The sequence below is a fragment of the Cryptomeria japonica genome, chromosome 7, assembly GCF_030272615.1.
Source record: "Cryptomeria japonica chromosome 7, Sugi_1.0, whole genome shotgun sequence".
Classification (NCBI taxonomy): Eukaryota; Viridiplantae; Streptophyta; class Pinopsida; order Cupressales; family Cupressaceae; genus Cryptomeria; species Cryptomeria japonica.
The window spans coordinates 129,392,787-129,405,144 of record NC_081411.1 but is presented as its reverse complement, the minus strand read 5'-3'; the positions used below and the strand labels follow the sequence as shown (position 1 = coordinate 129,405,144).

At 36.0% G+C, this 12,358-nt stretch overlaps 1 protein-coding gene across 4 annotated transcripts in view; it reads left to right on the top strand.

Moving 5' to 3' along the window:
- Positions 1 to 12,358, top strand: part of LOC131072363 (probable ADP-ribosylation factor GTPase-activating protein AGD9) — a 141,722-nt gene that overhangs the window by 17,129 nt on the left and 112,235 nt on the right. For all 4 annotated transcript variants that reach the window (XM_058008504.2, XM_058008503.2, XM_058008506.2 and 1 more), the window contains one exon: positions 9,074 to 9,192. In XM_058008504.2, the coding sequence (XP_057864487.2) occupies positions 9,074 to 9,192 (119 nt within the window). The remainder of the gene's footprint in view (positions 1 to 9,073; positions 9,193 to 12,358) is intronic.

Here is a 12,358-nt window from a genome sequence, read left to right as displayed (position 1 = left end):
AGAGAAGAAGAAATAGTGCATAAAGAAATACAAGTTCAAGAAACAAGATCGATTATTCCAGATTGGTTGAAGGAAAGATTAACCAAGGTGATCGTAGTAGAGGACGAGGACAATGCAATTGATTTAGAGAGCCTTGTTGGACGTTCACACGAAGTAACAGAGAAGAAAAAGGCTACCAAGATGTCCAAGATGATTCGAGATGAGACTGGATCCAGAAAACTGCAGATAGCTACACCGGCAGTAGACAAATATGAAGGTGAGATCCTAGCAGAGGAATATGATATACAGACTTTTGAGCTAGAACCATCCACAGCAGAGCAGACGTTGGATGATGCCACCGATTCATTTGAAGCATTGAAGGACAAGCTTAGAGAAGAAATGGAGAAGAATAGAAAGCTTGAGAGAGAGGTCGGTGCATGGAGGACATATTTCAGTCACATCAATGAACCTTTGGGACGTCAGGATCCAGCTAGATCACCAGTGCAGACACTTCCACTTCAATCAATCAATGAGGCAGAAAGATTCAGGAATATGGTCCAGCGTACAAGTACTTGGATGGATAAATCACATATAGTGGCCATAGAATTTGTAACAAGGATGATGAAGATTATTCATCAAGCTATCCAGGTTCTTGAGATAATCCACAATTTGATGATAACAGTAGCCGCGTTTGCCCATACCAAAGATGTTATCATTCCTGTCTTGAAAGTAATTAGACACACATCAAGGAAGGTCTTAACACAAGAGAAGATCATGGATGGAGGACCTCAAAGTTTGCTTTAGTGGTCAACCTTACTCCATATGAAGAGTGTTCTCTTCGAGGACATCAGTACTAGATGTAGCCAAGTTGAGGAGGTGATCAATCCGATCCAGGACAGAGTATTTGAGGTACTTCGTACCATTCTTGGCAGAAGGATCGAGGTCGAGACAGATGTGGATATGCAGGAATTAGAGGATAGAATCAAGGTCATTTTTTGCAAGGACGCTAATGTTACAGATGAGCAATATGATCAGATGTTTGCCACCATGCTCCCGATTGAAAGAACAAAGGAACTTGAATCTACTTGGGACGCAGCTCTTCTAGATGCATTCGATCAGGTCATCCACTTGGAAGAGAGTATGAAGAATCTTCCCGAGATTCCAATTGCAGAGATCGAAGGAATCGTATCAAGATTCATTGCATATGCTAAAAAAGAGAATTGGAAAGGGAATAAGATTCTTGATGAGAGGTTGTTATAGATGACATGGCATCTTATTTGTCATTGGTTTATGTCTCCTAGGTTTTTGTGCCAAATTTAATATTTGGCTATGCATTTAATATTGTTCAGTAAAAAGGAGGCCATTTGTAACAAACCCTAATTAGGGTTTAGGTGTCATGATCTTGACCGTTGATCTACTTTCAATCTGGACCTTTCATTGTAATTGAGGATGCTATTTATACCCTCATTTTTCATTTCATTTTGTAATAGAATAACTAGAGTAATAGTTAGATATCAAAGAGTTTGTTGTATTAGAGAGATTAGAGCTAGAAGCAATTTTGTTTTGTAGCAACATTGAGTTTTGAGGAAAGGAATTCAAGCAATTGTTGTATATGATGACTTGAAAATCAATGAAATATTAAAGTTATGGTGTTTTGTTGCAACTTTCTTGGTTATCTTCATGGTTGTTTAATCTACTTGAATCATGCTCAATCAAAGTAGTGTGTTAATTTGAAGGACATAGTGTGAGACTTGACCTTTGGTAGGATTCGTAATCCAAACCACTAGCTTCTTGCTGATTGTAGGAACGCCTTGCGTGGTCGACTGGAGAATACCTTGAATCCCTTAACCTTCAATCATTATTGTATCTTGGATATGTACCTTCGTGGTAGTGTCTTTGATCTTTGATGCATTGAAAATCATTTTATTACCTTAGAAGATCGCACCAATTTCAATTGAGTTGTTATCTTATGGCAAAATTGAAGTTGGTTGAATCTTGCCAAGTCTTGTCTACACGAAGTCATTCTTAGGGTTAGACTAGATTATACCCCTTGAAAACCCTACTCTTTTGTTATTTTTTGAAAGTTTCTTTAGTTTAGTAAAATCTTGAACTTTTGGAAGCGTAAGACCCCTTGAAGGATACAGCAAATCACATCATACCGCTGGAAGCTTGTCCACACGTAGAGACCCTACTAACCAGAACCTTGGAGTCTTCCTAACTGATCCTTTATGAGAATCTTCAGCAGTTAGAGGCTTTTTCTCAAGAGAGGATAAGATGCCTATTGGTATTTTATTCTGTGTATGATGGTGTACAAAATACACGTCAACACATCTTTACTTGCTTCTTCATAAGTCTTCGGCTTAGTCATTGATAGAAAATAGTCATTGTCTTGTTTTTGAACTTCTGCAATCTTCCTTCTTGGTTGAACACCTTTTGTCTTGTCTCCAATTATCTGATTTTCTGAATGATGCTTCTGAACATACTTAGCAGGAACTTTTGGCTGAGTCTTCCTCTTCTTATTCTTCATTTCTTTCCTTCTCTTTGTTCTCTTTTAGATCACTTGACTTCTCTATAATTGCTGGAACAATCTCAACCTTCCGTGCTAGCAAACATTTACTCTCCTTTCTATCCTTGATGTAGTATACATTTCCACTTGTTCTAACTCCTTCTGCAACTCTTTTACCAGTCTTCTCTTTTCTGATCACACATTCGGTGCTAGTGAACAAAACTTCATAACCTTTTCTACACATCTAACAAACACTTAACAAACTATGTCATAATCTTTTAACATAATACACATCGTTAGTTTTATGCTTACCTTCAATAGAAACACTTCCAATACCTCATATAGCTGCACCATCTTCTTTGACAAATTTCACTGATCCTCCATTATAGTTTTTGAGATTAATAAACTTGTCTTTATCACGGGTCATATGGTTCAAACATCTAGAGTCTATAATCCATGTATTCAGTTCTATCTTAGCATGCAATGTAGTCTTGACTATTCTCTCTTCTTCCGGTTTCTTCAAGGCATCCTCATTATCTTCAGTTGCTAGAAACAAGGATTCTTCATTCAAGTCATCATCAACTTCATCTTCAAAAGCATGTTCTTCAATAGAACATAAGCCCTTCTTCTCTCTTTTGTTAAAGTTGCATTTCCGAGTTCTGTTTTTCTTCTCATCATCATCCGGTCTCTTATAGTCTTCCCTATAAGTGCAATGTGAAGCATAATGTTCAATTCTACCACAAGAGAAACATTTCAGAGGTAACTTGCCTTTGTATTTTCGAGTGCTTTGATGCAATCTTCTCACAAAGTTTGCTTCAGCTTCAGCTATATCTCCACTCCATTCCAGATCATCATTTCTTGAAAGTTGAAACATTAAATGTTGCTTCTTTCTTTTCTCTTTTCTCTTTCTCCATTTCTGAAATTTCAAAGTTTACTAAAATACCAATAAGTTGATCAATGGTATACTTAAATCCATTCCAGATCATCATGTCTTGAAAGTTGAAACATTAAATGTTGCTTCTTTCTTTTCTCTTTCTCCATTTCTGAAATTTCAAAGTTTACTAAAATACCAATAAGTTGATCAATGGTATACTTACTTAAATCATTGCTTTCTTTTATGACACACCTTGTTGGCTTGTAGGATTTAGGCAAAGTTAGCAAGATCTTATGAACATCACATTCATCCAAATGTTCACGAACAATTCTAATGCCATCAACAAGATCGATCACTCTGTGAATATAGTTCTCAACACCTTCATCTTCAAGCATTCTCAGATACTCATACTTTTGCTTCATAATCATCATTCTAGCCTGCTTTGTCTTCAGATCTTCTTCACATGCCAAACACAACTTGTTCCATGCAACTTTATCTTCTTTCAATCCTTTTACCCTTCCAAACGTTGAATCACATATACAACTGAAGATCATAGCTCTAGCCTTCGCATTAGTCTCCTTCAACTTTATCTCATCTGGAGTCTGAGCACCACTCTGCGGAGGTGTATATCCGGTTTGAATGATTTCCCAAATTCCATTCTACATTCTCGCCAAATGCGACTCCATTCTCTCCTCGCAGTACAAAATGTTTGGAACATCAAAGATTGGAATTTTGCAATGCACGTATTGCCCCATACCATATCTGCCTCAAGCAATTAAACTTACTCAAGAGGAACCTTGCTTTGATACAATTATTGAACCCAAGGCAGGACTGAGAGGTGGGGGGTGAATCGGTCTAAATAGAAATTAATGTAGCACATAAACAATTAATCAACAACACACATCCAACACATGAACACCAAGATTTTCTACGTGGAAAACCTAAACAAGGAGAAACCAGGGTGAGCACTTGCCCACAAAATATATCTACTATATATATTAGATTACAAAGAAAAGAGTTCACAGCTCCAGACTTGCAAACCAAGGTTAATTGCTCTTGGGGCAAGATACAAAAGAGGACTTGCAACACTCAGTCTCATATTTCTGTCACAGTCTCAACACAACTTGCATATCATTTGAACACAATTCTTCTTTTTTACTCTTCACTGAATTTCACACACCTCCTTTCACATCACTAATCTTCTCATCACCACCCTCAACTCAATCATATACACATTCCTTATATACAAGATAAGTCATCAAAGCTTGAACCAAGTCGGCCTGAAACAAAATATACCTTTTGGACCAAAAACACACACGCTGATCCACTCTAGGAGAAAGAGGGGACCAAAACACATCTTCCAAAGATCAATTCACCGATCTGCAATCATCATAACACAACTAACAACATATTAGCACGTTACGCATCCATATAAGCAATTATCGGTCAAAATATATTCTTCAATGCAAATAACTATGATTTGGATCTCCACATGCTACTGTGAGACCCCATAACACACCAAACAATTTTCCACAAATCATATCTAGACCTAAGGATAGGTCTAACATAGAATATCGCAACTAGCTATGAACAATGCCACAACATCCAGAAAACACAAAGATATTTTTGGACCACAGAACTATCATATCGATGATACCAAACCTATATCCAAAGAAGATAACAATAGAAAACAACATCAGCAACACTTTTCGGATCCAAATACTTCCGGAACAACCAATAGATTAATTTAAACACCAACATAACAAGATATCGCTGCACCACAAACTTTCTAGACCGACACCTATCCGGAACAACAAGTTTGACATCAATGACAACCATAGCAACACAAACTTCCAACAAATATGACCTTTCCAAGTGCTCTGATTTAGATGAGTATTGGAAACCATTGATACAAATAGATATTGGGAATATTATATATATGAATTTGATGATAATTTAATTGAATTATATTGTTGTTTTTTTCAATTTATGGTGTTAATTATTTACTTTAGAACTCTTACTAAATTATTGCATCCATAATTTACATTGGTTATTTTATATTAGTTATTCATATCCATTTTAATAACATTGCATCTTATAATATAAATAATATCATAAATTAAATAACAAAACCACAAAATACGCACAAAAAATATTCACATCTATTTTAAAAACATTACATGTTATAATTGAAATAACTCTAATATTTAATCTATTAAATCAGCTGCCAATATTTAAATAACTCTAGGAGAAAGTTGACATTGCATGTCTCAATCAACATGTGAAGTATTGCAAATTTTGTCAACTTGTGTTACAAAATTTTGGTTAGTTATTCCATGCTTCCATTCCCTTGGCAAAAGTATAGTGCACTCTTGTGATATACCCATTGGATTATCGACATTTGTGTGTCCCAATTAATATGCCAAGGCATTGCAAATTTTGTCAACTTTTTTTGCAAGATTTTAATGAATTCTTCCATGCTCCCATTTAGTAGGTCATACTAGAGTGTACTCTTGTGGAACATCACCATGAAAAGAAGGATCACACGTTAATCATGGAAGTATTAATGATTAATCATCAAATTTTTAGAAAGGATAAACTCAAAAACCAGTCTGAGGCTTGAATGGGTTTTGATAGGTGGGTTTATGAAAGAATCAAGAATCTGGAAAAAAATGATAAGCAGCAGGAAGGGCAGGGAAAGAAAGATGAAAGTAACCAGGAGCAGTGGAATAAGGTTATGGAGGAGAAAGTGGAGAAGTTGGAAGCTCAGATTAGTAAGCTGGAGGAAGGAAAGGGAGCCATGAAGAACTTTTTGGTTATGATTCCGGATTTCCTTACCTCTGTGACCAGGAATATGGAGGAAATTGTCAAGTTCCTTGAAGGCTCCAGCAATTCCAAACCTGTTGTGGACTTGGATGTTGATGAGGATGCTATTGAGGCAGGGAACGTGGAAAGTGCTTTTGGTGGCGCAGCAAAAAGGACTAGGGCGAGTATGAAAAAAGCTGCTTTGGCCTCTTCCAAGGAAATCCCAATGCTCAGGGATAATATCAAAGATTTGCAAGGGATTAGCGGAAATTTGGCTAATGCCCTTAAAAACATTAAGTAATTTGTCTTTTGTCTTTATTCGGTTTTGGCTGGATGTAGCTGGTTTTGTTGGGCTTTTATGCTGGTTTTCGCCCAAAACTGTGCTGGTTTTTTTGCAGAATGTCTTTTCTTGTTTCTTAATGCTCTCATCTTTTAAGGATCTATTGTAAAGGGTTTCGGGGTCCCTTCAAAACCTGTTTTTCTCGTAATAAAAAACATCTTGATTATTTGTGCCTTGAATTGAGTTCAATTTTACCTAGTTAGGATCAATAGGAGACCATGTTGTGTGAATTGTGAAGATTTTCTCATAGATAAAAATAGTTTTTGCAATTGTGCAAACCTTAGTTGGTGATGCTTGTGCCCTTCGGGTCAAATAGTTTCTAGGTGTGATGATGCATCTAGAGCTACTTGATCTAGTATGGGATTGATTGTCCCAAGAAAGTTTATGGGTGTCTTGTGTCTCAAAGGGCTGCTTCTATGTGGGCATTTGAACCATAGATTTTGTTAATCTCATCTCTTTGGTTGGACTTGTGTGTGCCTTGACAAATGTGATACTTCTTACCATAGTCATGTATGTTAGCCATGCTTGCAAAGTTTTTGTATGGTTGTGTAATGCCTTGCACCCCATGGCATTCACACAATGCCTTGCACTTGTGATCCATCACACATTGAGGTAGTACTTTTTTTAATCCATTTTATACAAATTTCCACAAACAATTGATACAGGGTTGCACGCCCTGCCAATTGCTTGTGCTATACTATAGTGTAGATTTTAGGTTTTTAGTTAAGAAGCATTTTTTTCCAACTACATAAATGTGCATCAAGAAGGCTATCTTTTATTGTCCAATGGCTTCACCATTCTACACTTTGGATAGGTAAATTGACCTGCAAGAGTATTTTCCTGGCTTGAATATCTATGAGTCACTCGTTGTTGCACTTGTATTATATATGCTTTTTCACAAATGTTAAGTTTGATGGTCCTTGCAAAGCACAAATGGGGGGGTTGTGAGCAAGTATTGCTTAAGCTTTGAAGTCCATAAACCATACCCAATGTCTCTCTCTTTGTGCAAATAAAATTTTGTTACACCTTGAGACAGTTTTTGGCTTAAGAAATAGATTGGATAGATTGGATGTCCATATTGCCTTATCTTGATTGCACAAGTGTATTCCCGATGGTAGTCCCTTAAGCATCCACATAAGAGTTGGTCCTATTGGGAAAAATTAGAATTGGTGTAGAGTGCTACTTAAGTAACAATGGCTTTTTATTGTGGTGCTGCCCAAACTAATAACTCTGTTTTTATAATAATTCTTCCAACAGCATCAGTATGTATTGCATAAATCTTAATAATTTTCCAATAATAGCCTTTGTGGTCTAGAAAAGCATGCATAATCTTTTGCATTTCTGGTTCTTCCAATTGCAAGAGTACCACAATCTAAAGTCGGTTAAATGAGTATTCTTTTGTTGCAAATGAAATGTCCAAGAACATTGCAAACTGTGCTGCAAAAGCACGCTTTTTCAAATTCAAAGAAATTCAGATGTGGCTGTATCTTTGGTAGCAACTTCTTCAAACAACAAGCACAAGTATTGTACATTGTCTGTCAATGATTGATACACTGTCTAGTCTTCCAGATATGTAAAGAGGAATATGTTGATAAAATCTGCACCTGGTATAGTTACCAGGAGAGGCGGGGGTACTGGTACTAGTACAGGGATGGAGGCACTAATAAAAGTAGGTTATGCAAGTAACTGAATAAGGCGGCTGCGATAGTTTACATTAATGTAGTCATGAGGAATTGTTGGTACCGGAGTGGGTACACAGTCTACATTCCTATAATGAAGTTTCCTGGCAAATATGGCACACGGATTGCAGATGGTCCTTAATGGCTTGCACGCTGTTAGTCATCCAGTTACACTTAAAGCAATTTTTGGACAAAATCTTTGAAGGTTACTTCTACAACCTTGGGAAATAAGTCAATACATTTTTGAGCTCAAAGAGAATGATGTTATTAAAAGCCCTTCCACTTTGTGACACAGGTGGTCCTCAGTTTGTCTGCCTTGTCAAATCACACTTGTTGGTACCCTAAGAAACCATCCATGATGGTACGTGTTTTGAGCAGCATAACTTTCTATGATAGCCTTGGTGAAAGGTGTAGGAAAAATGTCCATAAGGCATGATTCATTTAGCGTGTATAAAACTATACAAATGATGATTCCCCCAGTTTGTAATTGAAATCACAATGGGGCTTATCGATTCCAATTACTCTACCAATATATGACTCGCACTTTCTACAGTGTATGAGTGCATCTAAATAATTAAGGTGTTTCGTTGACAATTTAGTTTGATAAGAGATTTACTTGGGTCAGTTGTCATTACCATGGTCTCATAGATTGGCTTTAGTTTGCATTTCTTTTTATAAACTACATGCACAAAATTTATCTGAAGGAGCTTCATCAGATTCTGCTTTGAAATTGCTTTTTGATGCCACTATTTTAAATATCCTAGGACATAGACAAAAATTGATTGCTAAATAATTATGTTCTTTGTGATCTTTGGGAGCTGCATTTTGTTTTCCTTTCTAACACATGCTGACATAATTTTCTGAATTATTTGATTCATATGCTTGTGCAGATTTGTTTTGATTGCAATGCTAAAAATCCAAGTTGGGCTTCAGTTACTTATGGAGTGTTTATTTGCCTTGATTGTTCGTCAATGCATCGGAATCTTGGTGTTCATATCAGTTTTGTCAGGTATGATGAATCGAAAAATGGAGTTGCAATTATTATATGTTAGGTCTTTGTTTAATAAATAACGGATTGGAATATTTAGGTACAATATGCACTTATATTAAGTTGAGGTTTGTCTTACACTTAAATTAGATTTACATTGAGAACTGGTTCATTATATTAAGATTTACATTGAGAACTGGTTCATTATATTAAGATTTACATTGAGAACTGGTTCATTATATTAATGCCAACAACTAATTACTAAAACTTGGGAACAAACATGGGAATGCCAAGACTATTTTGAGGCTTTGGAGAATGGTTGCTCAAACCAGTGTTTTATACAGTTAAAAAGGCTATATGCTTATATAATGTATACGTGTGGAGGAATAAGCACATCCCTGCATAAATGATCTAGGGCTAAATAAAAACAGGAAGCAATAACAAGTAGTTAGCCCAACATAATGAGCTAGGACTGATAATGATACTGAAATAAATTCTTGGAATTAAAAAAACTAAAATAAAGGTATAGATGTTGCCAATCAATTTGTCAAATTTCCAGAGCCTTGGGAGATGTCAGGTGAATGCCTGTCACTGAATTCTCTATCTGATTCTCTGGTTCACTTCCGTGCCTGGCATGTTGATTTGAACTGTGCTAAATTCAATGTCTGGAACTTGCATCTACAAAGGGGTGTTGTTGAAAGACACAGTTGAGGAATGATCTCCCCTTGTCAAATCCATGTTACCAATTTAAATGTTTGTATTAATTTATCGAAGACATCAAGCAAAAATGCATTGATGCCTAAAATGCTGATATAAGCAGATGAAGCAATGCTGATGCTCCCTGATTGCCAGTGCAAGTAGGAATGATAGCTAGTGGATGATCTCCGATGGGTAAAAATGTATCAGGGCCTGCCCTTAATTAAAACTTGAAAGGGTACAATTCGAAACATTTCATGCTAAGTCAGTTCATGATGGTTAGTTAGGAAAGGGTCAGCTTGGTCCCTGACTTGAATTTGAATTTTAAAGGTTCTGGGTGATTTCTGCACTTGTGGATCTAAACTAGTTTAGTTCTTTACCTGTGGATTTGACCCTGATTGGCAAATGGAAGAAATGAGGATGAGTCCAGATGGAATCAGGTAGGAATCATGTTATGTACTAGCTTTTACATAGGAATTGTGCCACTTATACAATAGTCATTGCATTAGGGACCATAGTTGTAAAATTTGGACTTGGCAATAACCTGGTAGGTCCAGATTTTAAAAAACTCGTGACTCTGCAAAAACATGGAAAAAACTCAGCAAATATATCAAACATTTGAAAATACCAAGGTTACCACGAGACTGTGGGGGGGGGTAGGGGTACTTGGAGACTCCGGAAACTGGTATCGGTACTGGTACGGCTAATTTTCAGAAATAGGAGACAGGTACTTGGATACGCCAATTTTTTTAAATATAATTTAATAATTTTTAGAAAATATCATGATAGAAAACTTTGAAAACAAGAACAGTGGTAAAGTTTAACATTAACTTTAAAATTGAAATTTTTTTAAATTAAAATTGCTTATATTGCTGGTACCATAGCTAGTCTAACAGTTTAGTGAAAGTAAGGTAATATAGGTGTTGAGCACACTCAATATTGTCACCTAAATAGGAAAGGCAATTTCTCTTTAGATCATTACAATGACAAGAAATCTGTCATACAATAATATAGGTGTTGAGCACACTCAATATTGTCACCTAAATAGTAAAGGCAATTTCTCTTTAGACCATTACAATGACAAGAAATCTGTCATACAACTGTTCATGTCCCTCTTAAAAATTATACATTGTCAATAGATCCAATCACCATAACTTTGCATGGATTTTTGTCTTCATGCAACACGGTTTCCTTATTAGTTATTACTTATTTCCTTACGACTTTGCTTTACTGCAGGCGTATTTTATTTATTTTCTTTCCTTTTTTTTGCCTCTTAGTGCATACGTCAATTTCTAGCTGGGAGACTTTGGAGATGGTAGCCAAAAGCACCCTATATGCCAGTAAGTTTCCAGAGACGTCTCCATCTCCGAGATGTGTTTGGTCTTCTGGTAACTGTGGAAAATACATGATTTTTTAAAAATATTTTTCAAAAACACACATATATACTGAATTTTAAGAACATATTACTGGTTTCCGTCATATATAAATCAAAATTTGAGTTTAATACATAAAAGAAATGATATAATCAAATAACACAACAAAATGGGAAAAAGGAATTCTAGCAACATAAACAAATCTTTAATTCTTATTTTACAAAGTGCAAACAATAAAATTGTTTCATACAAATTATTATGAGGGATGCAAAAATTACATGATAAAAACAACATCAACATCATTAGAGACTAACATGAGGACATAGAAGATAACTCATGATTTTGCCTTTAAAAGTTTCACAACTTGCAAATAAAACTTATGATTCTCAGCATATTAAAAAAATAGAAATGAGAAGGAAGAAGTGTGGCAATAAAAGAAAAGAGGTTTCATGCAGGCTTCACATAGAATATATAAACACCTGCTCTCTAAAATTCTCTGTGTAGCTGTTCATATCACTTTATACTTGTCTTTTTCAAGAGCATAAAATTTTGGGAAAGAAAAATGAAAACAAGGAAATAGAAAAATACTGTTAAAAAATCTCTATAATTGCCTTCTGTTGGTGTCTGTTTTATCATCTACCAAACATTAGGATAGGATTACCCGAAGGCATTCTATCCTCTCCTGAAAAATCACTACTGATTCCAAGGTCTATATGTGCGAACAAGCGACTTTAGTGGAATAGCTTCTTGGGTAGTGTATGTTGAAAATCTCAAGGGGGACTTACGTTTGACAATTGTCTTGAATAGCTGGACTTGGAGGGATTTTGCAATTTTGGGCTCTTCTTCTTTTTTTTGGGATTTTCGGTGTTTAGACGTTTCAAAAGAAAGGAGAAAAGGAATAGGGTTTAGAAGGCTAATCTAATCCTACGAACTCCGGAGACGATGTCAACTGTGTGCTCTCGAGAAACCAAACTCTGCTTCGCCACACTAGGGACAACTACACAAAGCTGGTGCAATCTTCAGTGGGTTGTGCTGATGATCGAAATATTGGGATGCACATGGGATAGGCTCAGACTAACTTCACATGGTAGAATGGAAATCATCCACTTACCAAAAGT